Source organism: Odocoileus virginianus, chromosome 5 (assembly GCF_023699985.2).
Source record: "Odocoileus virginianus isolate 20LAN1187 ecotype Illinois chromosome 5, Ovbor_1.2, whole genome shotgun sequence".
Classification (NCBI taxonomy): Eukaryota; Metazoa; Chordata; class Mammalia; order Artiodactyla; family Cervidae; genus Odocoileus; species Odocoileus virginianus.
This window is the reverse complement of record NC_069678.1, coordinates 3,556,267-3,576,641: the sequence shown is the minus strand read 5'-3', so window position 1 is coordinate 3,576,641 and position 20,375 is coordinate 3,556,267. Positions and strand designations below refer to the sequence as shown.

The 20,375-nt window shown below is 38.2% G+C and overlaps 1 protein-coding gene across 3 annotated transcripts in view; it reads right to left on the bottom strand.

Moving 5' to 3' along the window:
* The window catches only part of SPAG17 (sperm associated antigen 17), a 250,171-nt gene that overhangs the window by 110,063 nt on the left and 119,733 nt on the right, over positions 1–20,375 (bottom strand). For all 3 annotated transcript variants that reach the window (XM_070467229.1, XM_070467228.1, XM_070467230.1), the window contains exons 18-20: positions 12,732–12,886; positions 3,584–3,765; positions 1,937–2,034 (exon numbers count right to left, since the gene is read on the bottom strand). In XM_070467229.1, coding sequence (XP_070323330.1) covers positions 1,937–2,034; positions 3,584–3,765; positions 12,732–12,886 — 435 coding nt within the window. The remainder of the gene's footprint in view (positions 1–1,936; positions 2,035–3,583; positions 3,766–12,731; positions 12,887–20,375) is intronic.

The following is a 20,375-nucleotide window of genomic DNA, read 5'->3' as shown; positions in this document are numbered from 1 at the left end:
TTCAACATTTTATAGGGATTTTAAAAAACAGATTAAAAAATGGGTACCTAATACGTAACATATCAACATTCCAATTTAGTTTAAGGGATGGGGATTAATATTACATTTAATCAAATGGTACTAGTAAAATGACAGTCCATCTGGGCAAAGAAAAACTAAGACACTTACATTACACTACAAAAATGTATTTCAGATCATTTCTAATGATCTCTGAATATGAAAAGCATATCTATGAAAATATTCTAAGAGAGTGCATGAAAATTAACATAAACTCAGGGTAGAATCAACCTGATGGAATCAAAAGCATAGAAGTCCTAAAAACATTAAAAAAAATAACAGATATTTTAAAAACTTCTTTTTTTGTGTGAAGCTATAACATACATTCAAAAAGAGCACAAATTCTAAGTGAACATCTGAATGAATTACCACTAAGTAAGCACTACTGTGGGCTTCCCTGATGGCCTAGCAGATAAAGAATCTGCCTGCAATGCAGGAGACACAGAAGATGCAGGTTTGATCCCTGCGTCAGAAAGACCCCCTGGAGGATGAAAATGGCAACCCACTCCAGTATTCTTGCCTGAAAAATTCCATGGACAGAGGAGCCTGGCAGGCTACAGTCCATGGGGTCACAGAGAGTCAGACATGACAGAGCGACTGACGCATGCATGTAAGCACTCCTGTAGAAGTACCACCAGGCCAAGAAATAGATGATCCCTAGCTCCCCAGAAGCCCCCTTCATTCTTCTCCTCAACTACTGACCACCTGAACTGCCCCAAAGGTAACCATCATCCTAGTTTTTAATACATTAGTTTTTAGCTTTGCCATTTAAAACTTTCTATAAATGAAATCTTATATAATGTATCAATATATAGTCTTTTAACTTTCTCATCTTTTTCTTAATATGATGTTTGTGAGATTCATACATATTTCTGTAAGCTATAGGCCATTTACATAGCTGCATAGTATTTCATCACATGAGTAAACCATTCTAGACTTTCTATTGATGGATATTTGAATTGTTTCCAGTTTGGGAGAGTTAAAAACACTGCAAAAACAATTGTGTCCGTATGTCTTGGTGCACCCGTGCAAGCATCTGTATATCAGGTATATACTGAGGAGTGAAATTATTAGGTTAAAGAGAAATTGTATGCCTAACTTTAGTAGTTACACCCAATTTTCCAAAGTGAAAGTATCAACTTATACTTCAGCAGTATAGGAGAATTTGCTTTACTTCACATCCTTGCCAAAATTTGGCAGTGTCTTCTAAATTTTGGCCAAAAATGATTGATTTGAATACATAAAAGTTGAGTGTTTCTGTATATTAAAAATTGGCATTTATTAATAAGGAAATTGTTTTATAAATTAAGGTACATCCAAATCATAGACTAATATAAGGCTATGAAGATAAGTTAGATCTCTCATTACTGTCTGGAAGTGATATTCAGGATGTATTGATAAGAGAAAAAAGTATGTGGCAGAGTTAAAAAAATATATATATATATCAAACCTAAACCAAAACCAAACATGAAAACTTTCTTTACATTTGTGTATGCATGCTTGTATGAGCACAGAACAAACCAAACTTTTACTATTTCTGATTTCAGGAGCTTAGGCCTGCCTTTCTTGTAAAAGCATGTATTACTTTTGTAATTAAAAATCCCAGCAAAAATGCAAACAAAAACAAACCACTGCAGCAGAAGCAGCGAGTATACCAACTATGAAAAAGGGGCGCTGCTCTGGACTTTGGCAGAGTTCTCTAAAGGTTTATCATCTGGTGGAGGAGTGAGCTTGGTGGAGAGACTGTTATTTCATTGAAGATTCAATTATCTGAGAGTTTAGCAAAAAGATCATTTCCTGTGATACTACACAAATGCTCTAGCACAAAATAATTCTGAACCTGTAATTTGTCAGTGTCATTTGTCTTTCTTTGGGTTACCTTGAGAGAGCCTTCTAAAACAAAATGAATCTTTTCCTTCTCTTTTTCTTTGTCTTTTTCTTGATCTGATATTTCTGTTTTGCTCATTCCTTTGTTACCTATAACCAGAGAAAATTAAACTTCTTTGTAAAACTCTCTAATTTTCATAGAAGGACCAAACATCTGAATTGTAGGAAAGCCCTATTCACTTATATCTGAATTCTTTTTTTTGGGGGGGGGGGGGGCGGGGTCATCTCTAGAGTGGACATCTGAAGTAGAAATGAACTCTTTTAGGGATGAACAACTCACCATCAGTAGAGGCAGTGCATTCCATTCTCAATGTGTTGAGATTTTGAAGCTTTTATTGAGCTGGACTTTCACTAGAGTTTTAATCTAATTAATCCTAATTTAACCCCTTAAAACCACAGAGGGCAAATTTATCTTTTCCTTCCATACCGAAGCCCTCCTCTTGCCATTATAGCTATTTTGTGGTGAAGATTTACATCTGTCCTGACTTGAGAGGCCTCAGACGGAATGTTTAATACCTACCAGGTGCATCCCAACTCTGGTTTCAAATCGACCATTTTCTGAATTTGGTCCACAGACACCCAGATAATTATTGAGCTTTTGGTTCTGCTCAGAAGCAGAATAAAGAAAAGGCAGTCAACCCACAATCCTTGGTACTAGCAGATAAGCGTGACCTCAATACAACTGTAAGGGCAGCCCTACCTGCTTTATATGATCCCATCAAGTATTCCAATTACTTAGTGCTGTCCTGTGCTGCCCCACCTGGAGCAAGGCCGAAGTGATGGATGGATTATGGAACCATTTTGGTGAAAGGTAAATTGTTGACTTGGTTGCCAAGCACAAATTCCCCTGGTAGTTTATAGAGGTTGCAAAAACTTAGGAAATTATATAGTTTTGTTTCTTTATAGGAAATCACTCTCAACTTAGTTACCAGAAATAATCAATAGTAATTACACAGAGTTCATTCCCTTTGTCTGAACCCAATAAAATATCTTTATTTTCCAGATGAATTACATCAACATTTCACTCATCGATCAAATATCCTTTTTCTTTTTGTCAGCTTCTTCTCTCTTCTTGACAGCATCAAAACAATGAAAATAAACAACAAAAACAAAAATGTATATTGATGCAATATCCATCTAATCCATGCCACAGGCCCCCAAGAATTCATTTTCCCTTCATTTGTTATTCTAACCCCCCAGTTAGTCTCAGGACTCTTCTGTTTACTCTTATAAGGAAGGTCTTGTTTGATTCTCACTTTGGAAGCCATAATTATTCTTACAGAGACATACTGTATCTGAATTTACCTCATATATTGCCAACAAACCTTAGATAGGCAAACCTATCAAGCCCACCAAAATAAAGACATCTGGCATTTCCCTAACATCACATTTAATCTGAACAGATTGAATCTTTCAAATCTGGCAGGAAGTGGGGTCAATATAAGACAAGTATCAAATCAATATAAGACGAACATTCTGATTATATTTAGAAAGCAGCTATTCTATTTTATAGGGAAAGTGAAGAGTCACAGAAATGTTGTGGACAACTCTTTAATCCTGAAATAGTCACAGACTTGATTTAATTAGTAAACAGCAGAATGTCTTGGGACTTTATATATAAGTTAAATTGGTTACTTACTTTTAGATTTTTTAATAGAAAAAATTTTGCTAGTAGAAGAAACTTTGATACCAGCAGAAGATTTTATTTCCAGCTCATACTTGGCTTTATTGATTTCATCAGACATTTTAGTTTCCTGATATAGAGCTTCTTCATTTATGATCCAATCTTGAATGGATTTTGCAACAAGTTCCAAATAATTTCTAAAAAAGGAAAAGATCAGCAGGTGACAACTGAGTTAATAGGCAGCTCAAACGGCAAACAATTTGCCTGCAATTCAGGAGACCCGGGTTTAATCCCTGGGTCGGGAAAATCCTCTGGAAAAGGGAATGGTGATCCACCCCCGCATTCTTGCCTGGAGAATCCCACTGACAGAGAAGTCTGGTGGGCTACAGTCCATGGGGTCGCAAAGAGTCAGACATGACTGAGCAACTGATACTTCACTTCAAAGTCAACAAGTGCATAAGATACTGATTGTGCAAATGAACTTTTCAAAAATTAACTGATTCTAAACTGCCCATGTAACAAACGTAATATAAGATATATGATAGAATATATTTTGTACAAAGTAGTCTCTATAAATATTCAATGAACATATGAAAAATTTTCAACTTCTTTCATGATTAAAGACCTACAAAATTAAAAATTAGATATTTCCATCCAAACCAAAGATTAATGTTTGATAATACCAAAGTTGATGACAATTTGGAGAAACAAGTCATTCTTAGCACTGTTAATTACAGAGTAATATGGTAAAATGTCTTTATAGGGCAATTTTATAGCACAATAGATACCATCTGAATTGACCACCAGCTAACTGACTCACTGGATTAATTGAAACACTGTAGTCTTGCTATAAACTTATCAGACTTGTGAATACCTACATCCTAAATACTATACCCTACGCTGCTTGTGCATTTATGTATATGTCAGCATCTTACTGACCTGGAAAAAGTCAGTTTTCATTCCAATCCCAAAGAAAGGCAATACCAAAGAATGCTCAAACTACCACACAATTGCACTCATCTTACATGCTAGCAAAGTAATGCTCAAAATTCTCCAAGCCAGGCTTCATCAGTACATGAACTGTGAACTTTGAGATGTTCAAGCTGGATTTAGAAAAGGTATGGGAACCAGAGATCAAATTGTCAACATCAGCTGGATCGCTGAAAAACTGAGAGAGTTCCAGAAAAACATCTACTTCTGCTTTATTGACTACGCCAAAGCCGTTGACTGTGTGGATCACAACAACTGTAGAAAATTCTTAAAGAGATGGGAATACTAGACCATCTGACCTGCCTCTTGAGAAATCTGTATGCAGGTCAGTTAGAACCGAACATGGAACAACAGACCGATTCCAAATCAGGAAAGGAGTATGTAAAGGTTATATATTGTCATCCTGCATATTTAACTTACATACAGAGTACATCATACGAAATGCTGGGCTGGATAAAGCACAAGCTGGAATCAAGACTGCCAGGAGAAATATACCTCAGATATGCAGATGACACCACCCTTATGGCAGAAAGTGAAGAGAAACTGAAGAGCCTCTCGATGAAAGTGAAAGGGGACAGTGCAAAAGTTGGCTTAAAACTCAACATTCAGAAATGTAAGATCATGGTATCTGGTCCCATCACTTCATGGCAAATAGATGGAGAAACAATGGAAACAGTGACAGACTTTATTTTCTTGGGCTCCAAAATCACTGCAGATGTGACTGCAGCCATGAAATTAAAAGATGCTTACTCCTTGGAAGGAAAGTTATAACCAATCTAGATGGCATGTTAAAAAGCAGACACATTACTTTGCCAACAAAGGTCCATCTAGTCAAAGCTATGGTTTTTCCAGTAGTCATGTATGGATGTGACAGTTGGACTATAAAGAAATCTGAGCCCCGAAGAACTGATGCTTTTGAACTGTGGTGTTGGAGAAGACTCTTGAGAGTCCCTTGGACTGCATGGAGATCTAACCAGTCAAACCTAAAGGAAATCAGTCCTGAATATTCATTGGAAGGACAGATGCTGAAGCTGAAACTCCAGTACTTTGGCCACCTGATGCAAAGAGTTGTCTCATTTGAAAAGACCTGATGCTGAGAAAGATTGAAGGTGGGAGGAGAAGGGGACGACAGAGGATGAGATGGTTGGATGGCATCACCGACTCAATGGACATAAATTTGAGTAAACTCTGGGAGTTGGTGATGCACAGAGAAGCCTGGCGTGCTGCAGTCCTTGGGTTGCAAAGAGTTGGACATGACTGAGCGACTGAACTGAACTGAACTGACAGCATCTTACTGCTTACTGGGATTTAGTAATGTTATTGTTCTTCAGTTGTTCAGTCATGTCCAACTCTGTAACCTCAAGGACTGCAGCATGCCAGGTCTCCCTGTCCCTCACCATCTTCCAGAGCTTGTTCAAACTCAAGTCCATTGAGTTGGTGATGCCATCCAACCATCTCATCCTGTGTCCCCTTCTCCTCCTGCCTTCAATCTTTGCCTGCATCAGGGTCTTTTCTAATGAGTCAGTTCTTTGAATCAGGTGGCCAAAGTGTTAGAATTTCAGCTTCAGTATCAGTCCTTTCAATGAATATTCAGGACTGATTTCCTTTAGGACTGACTGGCTTAATCTTGCAGTTCAAGGGACTCTCAAGAGTCCTCTCCAACACCACAGTTCAAAAGCATTGATTCTTCAGCATTCAGCTTTCTTTATGGTCCAACTCTCCATCCATACATGACTACTGGAAAAAACCATAGCTTTGACTATATGTACCTTTTTCAGCAAAGTAGTGTCTTTGCTTTTTAATATGCAGTCTAGGTTGTTCATAGACTTCCCTGGTGGCTGTGAATCCTCAGAACTGTGGGCTCACACCTTAATGAGACAAATGGGAGTGGAGTGTAGGCTGTGGCTTCTCAGGTGAAGGGGGGCGACATGGTACCTTGATGCTCATTTCAGCAGGTACATGCAACCTGTGTGGGGGAGGGAAGCAAAAGGAGTGGTGCCTTGGGGTAGCTGCTGAGCCCCCTGATGAGATGAAGATGGGGTCATGCTGTATCTCCTGCCCTGGGTTCTTGAGAAAGCTAAGTAAACACAGAATTGCATTAAATTCTACTTACCATGTGATTCTGGTTGTTAACTTGAATCCACAATTATCTTGGAGAATCAGGTCATAAAAAATACACATAATTTTCAGTGTTATCCATAAGGTTAGTGTAACACTGATACATCTCTCAATGATATATTTTACACATTTGGGAGAATAATATAAACATCACTGGAGAAGTAAATTACAGAACATGTCATAAAATAGGTTATTGAAAGAGAAAAATTGCAAATAAAATGTATCTATTTTGTTAAGTTATAAAATGTATGTAAAAATCAATATGTTGGGTTTTATTATTTAATTTGTAATATCTGAAGCCAAGTATATCTAACATTTTCACTTGGGAGGGGAATGGAAAAAGAATGATTTTCTTTGGTCAAAGTGTGGGTGTAAACAACCAACCCTAGGTTTGACTTTTGTGGGTATTCTAGTTTTTGTTTCTGTTGTCAATGGTATTTTTTTCCTTTTTTAAACATCACATTTTCTAACAATTTCTTGTAGTGCAAAAAAATGCAGTTAGAGGATATGCTGCTGTTGTTATCCAGTTGCTAAGTTGTGTCCAACTCTTTGTGACCCCATGGACTGACATGGGGTCATGCTGCAGCATGCCAGGTTCCTCTGCCCTCCACTATCTCCCGGAGTTTGCTCAAATTCATGTCCATTGAGTCCGTGATGCCATCCAACCGTCTCATCCTCTGCTGCTCCCTTCTCCTTTTGCCTTCAATCTTTCCCAGCATCAGGGTCTTTTCTAAGGAATCGGCTGTTTGCATCAGGAGACCAAAGTGCTGGAGCTTCAGCATCAGGGTTGCTGAATGAATTTTCGGGCTGATCATCAGGTAATTTCTCCCATTAATTCACATTTTTAGATAGATTGTTTGGGATTTTCCTGTGTAGCTAATAACCTCAGCTGCCAATAATGACAGTTTCCTTTTGGATTCCTATACTTTAAAGATACTTTTAGTAATTTTTCTGATTTAGATCTTCATTAAATGTTGCTTAGAATTGGTCATGGTAGTTACCTCTATTTTGTTTCTAATTTTATAGAGCATGCTTGTAACATTTCTTATTAAGAATGATGTTTACATCTTAATAACTTCAAAGGCATTCAGAAGACAATGGGATAATTTTCTTTAAAGTGCTTAGAATTTACGTCAATCAAGAACTATATCCTTAGCAAAATTATCTTTCATGAACAAGGCTAAAATGAAGATACTTGCAATAAACAAAACTTATTATACTATCAAAGATCCTCACTATATGGACTTTTAAAGCTCTTAGGAAGAAGGGAAAATAAAATAGTAGGCATATATTAATTTATAAACACTGGATATGAAAACAATAATGTTATTATGTTGTGGGGTAAAAACATTAAGATAGAATTAAAGTGCTCTATAATAATAGAAAATGTGGACTGGGGATAAGAAATTAAAACACTCTATTGTGCTTGTATTATTTGGTAGGAAGGTAAAGGCATGGTCTTCTGCAGGAGATGAAAGCAGTTGATCCTAAAGGAAATCAATCCTGAATATTCATTTCAAGGACTGATGTTTAAACTCCAATAGTTGGCCACTTGATGTGAAGACCCGACTCATTGGAAAGACCCCAATGCTGGGAAAGATTGAAGACAAAAGGAGAAGTGGGCAGCAGAGGATGAGAAGGTTAGACAGCATCACTGACTCAGTGGACATGAATTTGAGCAAACTCCAGGAGACACTGAAGGACAGAGAAGCTTAGAGCGCTGCAACCCGTGGGATCACAGAGTCAGACATGACTGAGTGACTGAACAACATAACATGCTGATGACTTTGTAAATTTAAAAGTGTATATCACAACTTCTGAAGAATGAGTTGAGATATAGTATATAACTGTCATTCTCGTAGTAGTAATAAAAATGAAATTAATTCAAACTAAGGAGAAACAAAGAAACTGAATAAAAGGGCAAATAAAAGGACAAAATTAAATGGTTGAAATTAATCCAAGTATATGAACTAGGTTCTCAAGAGGTTAATATTGTCAGATGAATTTTTAAAATTTGGCTATAATATATATTTTGCAAGAGGTAAGTGGATAGAAAAGGATATACAAGATAAAATATAAAAGAGACTTGTAAAGTTTATCAGTATCAGACAAGATACATGTGATAAAGTCTGTACAGATATATCAATATTGGACAATATAACCTTGAAAGTAAAGAGCAATCGAAGAGATAAAGACATTGAATATTGATAAAAGCTTAACCAGGAAAACAACTCAATTCTTGTTTTGCTTATTAACATAATCTTAATATCAGTTCAGTCAGTTAGTCGTGTCTGACTTTTTGTGACCCCACAACTGTAGCACACCAGGCTTCCCTGTCCATCACCAACTCCCTGAGCTTGCTCAAACTCATGTACAAGTTGGTGATGCCATCCAACCATCTCATCTTCTGTCGTCCCCTTCTCCTCCCACCTTCAATCTTCAATCCTAGCATCAGGGTCTTTTCTAAGGAATCAGTTCTTTGCATCAGATGGCCAAAGTATTGGAGTTTCAGCTTCAGCATCTGTCCTTCCAATGAGTATTCAGGACTGATTTCCTTTAGGTTTGACTGGTTAGATCTCCAAGCAGCCCAAGGGACTCTCAAGTCTTCTCCAGCAGCACAGTTCAAAAGCATCAATTCTTTGGCACTCAGTGTTCTTTATGGACCAACTCTCACCTCCATGCATGACCACTGGAAAAACCATAGCTTTGACTAGACGGACCTTTGTCAGTAAAGTAATGTCTGCTTTTTAATATGCTGTCTAGGTTAGTCATAGCTTTTCTTCCAAGGAGCAAGTGTCTTTTAATTTCATGGCTGTAGTCACCATCTGCAGTGATTTTGGAGCCCAAGAAAATAAAGTTTGTCACCGTTTCCCTTGTTTCCCCATCTATGTGCCATGAAGTGGTAGGACTGGATGCCATGATCTAAGTTTTTTGAATGTTAAGTTTTAAGCCAACCTATTCACTGTCCTCTTTCACTTTCATCAAGAGGATCTTTAGTTCTTCTTCACTTTCTGCCATAAGGATGGTGTCATCATAAGGGTGGTGTCAATCTTAACATGCATGAAGTCAAAAACTGACAAATTTATAGGAAGAAATCTACAAGTTCCATCACACATTGAGTTTTTTTAAAATCATTTCTCATTAGTTGATTGACTAAGTTTTTAAAAATCAGAAAGAATAGTGAAGATTAAGAAATACAAACCTGTATTCAAAAACTAAGAATATACTAAGAATACTAAGTATACTAAGAATATACTTCCTTAACACACAAACTTGGAGTACTTATAACAACTGACCACATATTAAGCAACACAGTGGATCAACAAATTTCATAGCATCAGTATTCTATAGAACATGTTGTCTGACTACTACTTTGGAAACTATAAACTATAATAAAAATGTAACTCAGCCAGATGTTTAAAATAAAAACTCACATTTCTATGCAATCCATGGGTCAAATAAGAATTATAGAAATGAGAAATGAATGATATAGCAGCATTGTTCAAAACAGCCAAGATATGAAAGCAACCTCAGTGTCTATCAACAGACGAATAGATAAAGATGTGGTACATATACATAATGGAACACTGCTGCTGCTGCTAAGTCACTTCAGTCGTGTCTGACTCTGTGAGATCCCATAGATGGCAGCCCACCAGGCTCCCCCATCCCTGGGATTCTCCAGGCAAGAATACTGGAGTGGGTTGCCATTTCCTTCTCCAATGCATGAAAGTGAAAAATGAAAGTGAAGTCATTCAGTTGTGTCCGACTTAGCGACCCCATGGACTGCAGCCTACCAGGCTCCTACTACTCAGCCATAAAAGAGAATGGACTTATGCCATTTGCAGCAACATGGATGGACCTACTATGTTTAGTTAAATAGGTCATACAGAGAAAGACAAATACTGTTTGTTATCACCAACATGTGGAATTTAAAAAATAAAACAAATGAATGAATATAACAAAACCAAAACAGATTTGCAGACACAGAGAACAAACTAGTGGCTACCAGTTAGGAGAGAGAAGGGGAAAGAGGCAAGATAAGACTAGGGGTAAAGAGGCACAAACTACTAGGTATAAAATAAACTCCAGGGATACACTGTATGCCCCAGGGAAATGTAGCCAATATTTTACAATACTTTAAATGGAGTATAATCTGTGAAAATATTGAATCACAATGCTGTACACCTGAAACTAATATAATAGTAAATCAGCTATAACTCAATAAAAAAATTATGTGTTCAAAAAAATGAATGATAATAAAATTCCATCAATCAGATATTTTGTAGTGCTAAGGTGGTATTTAAAAATAAATTTTTGCCTTAAAATACTTGTAAAGCAACAAAAATAACTCAAAATCCTGAGATAAAATTCTCAGTTGAAAAGTTAAAGGACATTGGAATAATCCAAAGAAACTGAGAGAAAATAAAAAATAATAAAGATGAGAGCATAATTTTGAAAAATAAAAAGGAGAAAAGGATCAAATGCAATAATTGCTTTTAAAAAAAATTAACAAAATTGGCAAACCTTTGGCAAGACTGGCCCAGATAAAGAGGGAAATCACAGATTAAAAGCAATAGGAATTAAAACAGATACGTGTAACACAAAAAGGTAAGAGCATATTGTAATCCACTTTATGCAATAATTTTGGAAACAGGTAAAATGGTCAAATTCCTAGAGAAATACATATTATCAAATCTAGTTCAAAAATACATAGTAAACCCCAAAAGTCTAATAATCATGACAGAGGTTAAATCAGTAATTAAACATCTTCCCATGTCCAGATGTTCTTATTTGCCAGTTTTACCAAATGACAAAGGAATATATATCTTAGTCTTACATAAATTCTTTTAGAAAATAAAAAAATAGAGATAAAAAGGGAGAATATCTGCCATTAATTTATAAGGCTAATAAAAATCTCCATCTCAAGCTGGACAAGAACATTTAAAGATGAACATTTATAGCTGAGTCTTACCCATGAATACAGATGGACATATTCTAAGTAATATATTAGCAAACCAAATACAGCAATATATAAACAAGATAACATAATGGACAAATCGGATTTTCACAGGAATTAGAATATCTATTAATAAAATTTCACGCTTTAACAGATTAAAGGAAAAAAGAGAACACAAGCAGAAAAATCATTTGATATTATTTAATAGTCATTTATAATTAAGCACCTAGAGCAAACTAGCAACATAAGAAAATTTTCTAACCTAATAAGGGGCATTTACCTATGGAAAAAAAATGAAAAAATACTTAATAGATGAATATTCAAAACCTAGAATAAGACAACAATGTTCTCAAAGTTGTACTGAAGTCTTAGTCAACAAAGAAATGAAAAGCGTAATTACTGTCAATGAAAAACAAAACAAAGGAAAGCACAGTTTAATACATTAGCTTGGCATACCTATTGTGTATCCTAATTTTAAAAAATCATCTTATGACTTTAAAGTGTGTGTTTCTGTGTATATGTATGCACACAGTCCATTTCTCCAATTTTCTGTAGGTCCATGGTCATCCTCTCTGTATCCCTTAGGACTAAATTCTATATAAATAACAAATATTGAATATACATTAACCAGTACAGAAAAATAATGAAAGTTCTCATCACTAATGAGAAAGGGGAGAACAATTTTAAGATAGAATTGAAATAATTAAGGAGCTTGGAAGGAAAAAAAATAAGTGATTCCTAGAGGTCTCAGTTTGCTGGGGACCCGAGGGCATGTGTCGTTCAGTTACCCTAGGTCAAGTGGAGTTACCCAAAACCTGCATATGGAATGCCATGTTTTGTAGTTCCTACAGAGGCTGTTATATTGGAGTCTAAATGAATCAAGCATAATTTAATAATATCCCCATGAGATTCAATGGGGCCAGGAATGACGTCTGTCTTCTTCAGTGCCTGGCACACAGCATTCAACTTGGTGACCACTGAATCTGTGGTACCGCACAAATGTTTTTATTGGGTTGAACCACTCAGCTTAGGCTAAGGAACTAAAAACCAAGTAACACGCTAACTAAGATAACAAACTAGACCATCTAGGTTGGTTACCTGAATCCAACATTGGAGTGAAGGCCAACATTCCAGTGCTCATGACGCAGACGCTGTAGATTCATTGGGTTATGAAAGACCAACAGTAAAGAGTTGTCTTGTGTATGGTAATAAGAATCAATACACCTGTATTGCTGATCGGCTTCTTGAAGAACCTGAAAATCAAAACGAATGCCTTGTTTTGTCTTTTTCTCCCCAAGAGCAGGGCCTCCGGCTAGGGCCTTTCTCTGCTTCCTCCTCTTTCTCCCCGTATTTCCATGATGCTGGTCAAGTGAGAGCAGAGACGGCAGATATTTCCAGGAGCATTTTAGCAACTCTTGTAAGAAAACCAAATCCTAGGCTCCAAGCACAGAGGTATTTGTTCAAGTCTTTTTCATTAATGCTGGGAGATAATAAAGTCTAGGAGTCATTTAACACTTTCCATACCCTCATTTTAAGCTTCTCTGGTAGCTCAGCTGGTGAAGAATCCACCTGCAATGCAGGAGACCCTGGATCAATTCCTGGGTCAGGAAGATCCCCTGGAAAAGGGATAGGCTACCCTCTCCAGTGTTTTTGGGGCTTTCCTGATGGTAAAGAATCCGCCTGCAGTATGGGAGACCTGGGTTCGATCCCTGGGTTGGGAAGATTGCCTGGAGGAGGGTATGACAATCCACTCCTGTATTTTTACCTGGAGAAGTCCATGAAAAGAGGAGCCTGGTGGGCTACAGTCCATAGGGTTGCAAAGAGTCAGACACGACTGAAGCGACTTAACACACACACACACCCCTTCAGATAAATCATCTCATTTTATTATAAAAACCTCAAATAAAATGGTATGATTATTTTCCCATTTCAAAATATTAAAAGCTGCATTTTTGAGTATCATTTGTGGCCAAGAGAGAATAAGAGACTTGTCTAAGAGTATAGAGTTCCTAAGTTCTGGTACAAGGGTTTACACCAGTCTTTTGGCTCTAAATGTCACATTTCACACTCCACACAGTGCTCTCCACTACAGCACGGTGTGGTGCAGAGACATACTGTGAGTGGTCTTCTTACTGTTTCCACACAACTTCTATCCCTGATCCTTTCCAAAACATCTTATCCTCAGCACTGCAATTGCAGCCACAAACAGAGGGGCCCTGTGGGCAGCTGCCTTTTCCCTATGCCAATCAACATAAAGAAATATGTCCAGAGGGAAAGAAATTAGACAGTTGTGGGGTTTTGTTGTTTTTTCTTGTCCATATCAATTTGGTGGAGGCAGCTTTCTATTCTCCACTGTTTGGATGATCTGAAGGCATGGAATTGCATATTATGTGAGGAAAGGACTATTTTACTTTTGCTGTCAATTGCATACTGGTAGTATAACTAAAATAATACATTTACTCCCCAATCTAATCCCCTATATGTCTTTATGAAATGGCATTTAAATTTTAACAACTGTTCCCTGAGAGCCAATACAAGAAACACATATGTGGTAAATTTGTTTTCTTTCTCTCTTTTTTTAGGCTGCACAGTGCAGATGTGGGGATCTTAGTTCCCTGACCAGGGCTCAAACCCATGCTCCCCTGCAGTAGAAGGATGGAGTCTTAACTGTTGGACTGCCAGGGAAGTCCTGACATGGTAAATATTTTTGCATTTAAAACATTTTGCTATGTGGGGTCCTATCCATTACTTTACTTTTTTTGGGCAAATTCCTTTCAGATTTTAAATTAGAAAAACAGAGGGAGGAGCCAAGATGGCGGAGGAATAGGACGGAGAGACCACTTTCTCTCCTACAAATTCATCAAAAGAACATTTGAATGCTGAGCAAATTTCACAAAACAACTTCTGATCGCTAGCAGAGGACATCAGGCGCCCAGAAAAGCAGCCCACTGTCTTCGAAGGGAGGTAGGACAAAATATAAACGATAATAAGGGAGTCAAAAGAGCTACGGACGGAGACCCGTCCCGGGAAGGGAGTCTTAATAGAGGAAGTTTCCAATCACCAGGAAACCCTCTCACTGGCGGGACTGGGGGAAGTTTTCGGCAATCTAACTGGGAGGAAAAATTAAACAAGGCCCACAGATTACGTGCCTAAAAGCAACTCCCAGCAGAAAAGTACCCCAGACGCCCGTACCCGCCAGCAACAAGCGGGGCGGAACGGAGAGGAGCGGGCGGCATAGCTTAGGGTGAGGACAGGCCCGAAGACCCTGAGAGCAATCGGAGGGAGCTTTTTAAAACTGTGGGATAGCAAGGGACAAACTTAACTGGCCCGAACACACTGCCGGTGGTTCGCAAAACAAAGGGACTGAGAATCTCCAGAGAAGAGCCGGCCCATCCCCGCTGGAGGTAGGAGGCAGGGGGGAGGGGAAAAGGGCAAACTTAGCCCCTGAGAAGCCACCCCCTCCCACACTGCAAACAGGCCCCCGGGTTCTAGCTAAAGACTTCCTGAGACCCGACTGGCGGCGCGCGCTGGGGCCGCGGAGAGGAAAAGGCGCGCCGTACCCGGGGAGATAGCGCCCAAGCCTCTGGCTGCCTGGGCCGCTCGCCGCGGAGGGAAAAGGCGCGCCGCACCTAGGGAGAATACGCCCAAGCCTCTGGCTGCCTGGGCCGCTAGCCGCGGAGGGAAAAGGCGTGCTGCACCCGGGAGAGTACGCCCAAGCCTCTGGCTGCCTGAACCGCTCAGGCCGGGGAAGGCACAAAACGCAGGAGCAACCGAATCCGCGCTTTTGTGGAGTACCCGAAAACAGGAACCGCACTCAACGCAGGGCCCGCTCCATATAGAGCAGCCGGGAGCCTGAGCAGTGTAGACGGCGAAAGCACTGACACCCGAGAGCGGGGCAAACCCAGTGTGGCCGGAACACGGTGAGCGCTATCCACACAGAGCGGTATCTGTCTGCATCGCCCCGCCCTCCCCGTAGCAGGACTGAACTGAACTAGAGAACCTAAATAAGAGATCACCTCCGCCCGCCTGTGTCAGGGCGGAAATTAGACACCAAAGAGACGGCAAACAGAAGCCAAATAAACAAAGGGAACCACTTCAGAAAGGACCGGTGCAACAGATTAAAATCCCTGAAGGTAACACCGACTACACGGGAAGGGGCCTACAGATATCGAGAAGTGTAAGCTGGAAAGAGGAGCTATCTGAAATTGAACTGAACCTACACTGACCGCAACAACCCTAAAGAAATTCCTAGATGTATATGTACATATTTTTTTTTTAATTAAAAAAAAATTTTTTTTTCTTTCCTTTTTTTTATTTTTTATTTTTTCTCTTTTATTTTCTTTTATAATTCCCTATTACTCCCCCATTACTCCTCAACTTTCATTTTCATATATTTTTGATTTTTTTAATTAGGGGAAAAAAATTTTTTTTTCTTTTTCTTGTTTTTCTCTCCTATTTCCTTTTAGAGTCCTCTAATACTCCTCTGTTATTACTTAACTTTCATTTTCATTTCACTATAACCTTGCCAAAAAAAAAAAAAGAGAGAGAGAGAGAGAAACCCTATTTTTAAACTGAACTTCATATACAGTTCTAAATTTTTTTGTGTGTTTTTGTTTTTGTTTTTAAATATTGTATTTCAAAGAGTCTAACCTCTACACTAGATTTTCAATCTTTGTTTTTCAGTAGTATGTGATATAAATTTTGGTCATTTAAGAATCCAATATTCAGTTCCCATTTCTATTCAGGAGTGTGGTGATACTCTCCCACTTTTGACTCTCTGTTTTCTACCTCAGAACACCTCTATTTCCTCCATTCCCCTTCTCTCCCCAATCTAACTCTGTGAATCTTTGTGGGTGTCTGGGCTACGGAGAACACTTTGGGAACAGATAACTGCGTAGATCTGTCTCTCTCCTCTTGAGTCCCCCTTTTCTCCTCCTGCTCACCTCTATCTCCTTCCTCCCTCTCCTATTCTTCATGTAACTCTGTGAACCTCTCTGGTTGTCTCTCACAGTGGAGAATCTTTTCACCATTAATCTAGAAGTTTTATTATCAGTGCTGTATAGTTGGAGAAGCCTTGAGACTATTGGAAGAATAAAACTGAAATCCAGAGGCAGGAGACTTGAGCCCAAATCTTGAGAAAACCAGAAAACTCCTGACTACACGGAACATTAAGGAATAAGAGACCATCCAAAAGCTTCCATACCTACACCAAAACCAACCACCACCCAAGAGCCAATAAGCTCCAGTACAAGACATACCACGCAAATTCTTTAGCAACGCAGGAACATAGACCTGAGTGTCAACATACAGGCTCTCCAAAGTCACACCTAACACAGAGACCCATCGCAAAACTCATTACTGGACACTCCATTGCACTCCAGAGAGAAGAAATCCAATTCCACGCACCAGAACGCTGACACAAGCTTCCCTAACCAGGAAACCTTGACAAACCAATCGTCCAGCCCCACCCACTGGGTGAAACCTCCACAATAAAAAGGAACCTCAGACCACAAGAATACAGAAAGCCCACTCCAGACACAGCAATCTAAACAAGATGAAAAGGCAGAGAAATACCCAACAGCTAAAGGAACATGAAAAAAGCCCACCAAGTCAAACAAAAGAGGAGGAAATAGGGAATCTACCTGAAAAAGAATTTAGAATAATGATAATAAAAATGATCCAAAATCTTGAAGACAAAATGGAGTTACAAATAAATAGCCTGGAGACAAAGATTGAGAAGATGCAAGAAATGTTTAACAAGGACCTAGAAGAAATAAAAAAAAGTCAATTAAAAATTAATAATGAAATAAATGAGATCAAAAACACTCTGGAGGGAACCATGAGTAGAATAACAGAGACAGAAGATAGGATAAGTGAGTTAGAAGATAAAATGGTGGAAATAAATGAAGCAGAGAGGAAAAAAGAAAAAAGAATAAAAAAAAAATGAGGACAACCTCAGGGACCTCTGGGACAATGTGAAACGCCCCAACATTCGAATCATAGGAGTCCCAGAAGAAGAAGACAAAAAGAAAGGCCATGAGAAGATACTTGAGGAGATAATAGCTGAAAACTTCCCTAAAATGGGGAAGGAAATAGCCAACCAAGTCCAAGAAACCCAGAGAGTCCCAAACAGGATAAACCCAAGGCGAAACACCCCAAGACACATATTAATCAAATTAACAAAGATCAAACACAAAGAACAAATATTAAAAGCAGCAAGGGAGAAACAACAAATAACACACAAAGGGATTCCCATAAGGATAACAGCTGATCTATCAATAGAAACCCTTCAGGCCAGAAGGGAATGGCAGGACATACTTAAAGTAATGAAAGAGAATAACCTACAACCTAGATTACTCTACCCAGCAAGGATCTCATTCAGATATGAAGGAGAACTCAAAAGCTTTACAGATAAGCAAAAGCTGAGAGAATTCAGCACCACCAAACCAGCTCTTCAACAAATACTAAAAGATCTTCTCTAGACAGGAAACACAGAAAGGTGGTATAAACGTGAACCCCAAACAACAAAATAAATGGCAACGGGACCATACCTATCAATAATTACCTTAAATGTAAATGGATTGAATGCCCCAACCAAAAGACAAAGGCTGGCTGAATGGATACAAAAGCAAGACCCCTATATATGCTGTCTACAAGAGACCCACCTCAAAGCAAGGGACACATACAGACTAAAAGTGAAGGGCTGGAAAAAAATATTCCACGCAAACGGAGACCAAAAGAAAGCAGGAGTTGCAATACTCATATCAGATAAAATAGACTTTCAAATTAAGTCTGTGAAAAGAGACAAAGATGGACACTACATAATGATCAAAGGATCAATCCAAGAAGAAGATATAACAATTATAAATATATATGCACCCAACATAGGAGCACCTCAATATGTAAGGCAAACGCTAACGAGTATGAAAGAGGAAATTAATAGTAACACAATAATAGTAGGAGACTTTAATACCCCACTCACAACTATGGATAGATCAACTAAACAGAAAATGAACAAGGAAACACAAACTTTAACGGACACAATGGACCAGCTAGACCTAATTGACATCTATAGAATGTTTCACCCCAAAAAATCAACTTCACCTTTTTCTCAAGTGCACACGGAACCTTCTCCAGAATAGATCACATCCTGGGCCATAAATCTAGTCTTGGTAAATTCAAAAAGATTGAAATCATTCCAGTCATCTTTTCTGACCACAGTGCAGTAAGATTAGATCTCAATTACAGGAAAAAAATTATTAAAAATTCAAACATATGGAGGCTAAACAACACGCATCTGAATAACCAATAAATCATAGAAGAAATCAAAAAAGAAATCAAAATATGCATAGAAATGAATGAAAATGAAAACACAACAACCCAAAACCTATGGGACACTGTAAAAGCAGTGCTAAGGGGAAGATTCATAGCATTACAGGCCTACCTCAAGAAACAAGAAAAAAGTCAAATAAATAACCTAACTCTACACCTAAAGCAACTAGAGGAAGGAAGAAATGAAGAACCCCAGGGTTAGTAGAAGGAAAGAAATCTTAAAAATTAGGGCAGAAATAAATGCAAAAGAAACTAAAGAGATCATAGCAAAAATCAACAAAGCTAAAAGCTGGTTTTTTGAAAAAATAAACAAAATTGACAAACCATTAGCAAGACTCATTAAGAAACAAAGGGAGAAGAACCAAATTAACAAAATTAGAAATGAAAATGGAGAGATCACAACAGACAACACTGAAATACAAAGGATCATAAGAGACTACTACCAGCAGCTCTATGCCAATAAAATGGACAACTTGGAAGAAATGGACAAGTTCTTAGAGAAGTATAACTTTCCAAAACTGAACCAGGAAGAAATAGAAGATCTTAACAAAATGATCACAAGCAAGGAAATCGAAACTGTAATCAGAAATCTTCCAGCAAACAAAAGCCCAGGACCAGATGGCTTCACAGCTGAATTCTACCAAAAATTTAGAGAAGAGCTAACACCTATCTTACTCAAACTCTTCCAGAAAATTGCAGAAGAAGGTAAACTTCCAAACTCATTCTATGAGGCCACCATCACCCTAATTCCAAAACCAGACAAAGATGCCACAAAAAAAGAAAACTACAGGCCAATATCACTGATGAACATAGATGCAAAAATCCTTAACAAAATTCTCGCAAACAGAATCCAACAACATATTAAAAAAATCATTCATCATGACCAAGTGGGCTTTATCCCAGGAATGCAAGGATTCTTTAATATCCACAAGTCAATCAATGTAATACACCACATTAACAAATTGAAAGATAAAAACCATATGATTATCTCAATAGATGCAGAAAAAGCCTTTGACAAAATTCAACATCCATTTATGATTAAAACTCTCCAGAAGGCAGGCATAGAGGGAACATACCTCAACATAATAAAAGCTATATATGACAAACCCACAGCAAGCATTACCCTCAATGGTGAAAAATTGAAAGCATTTCCCCTAAAGTCAGGAACAAGACAAGGGTGCCCACTCTCACCACTACTATTCAACATAGTTTTGGAAGTTTTGGCCACAGCGATCAGAGCAGAAAAAGAAGTAAAAGGAATCCAGATAGGAAAAGAAGAAGTGAAACTCTCAATGTTTGCAGATGACATGATCCTCTACATAGAAAACCCTAAAGACTCTACCAGAAAATTACTAGAGCTAATCAATGAATACAGTAAAGTTGCAGGATATAAAATTAACACACAGAAAT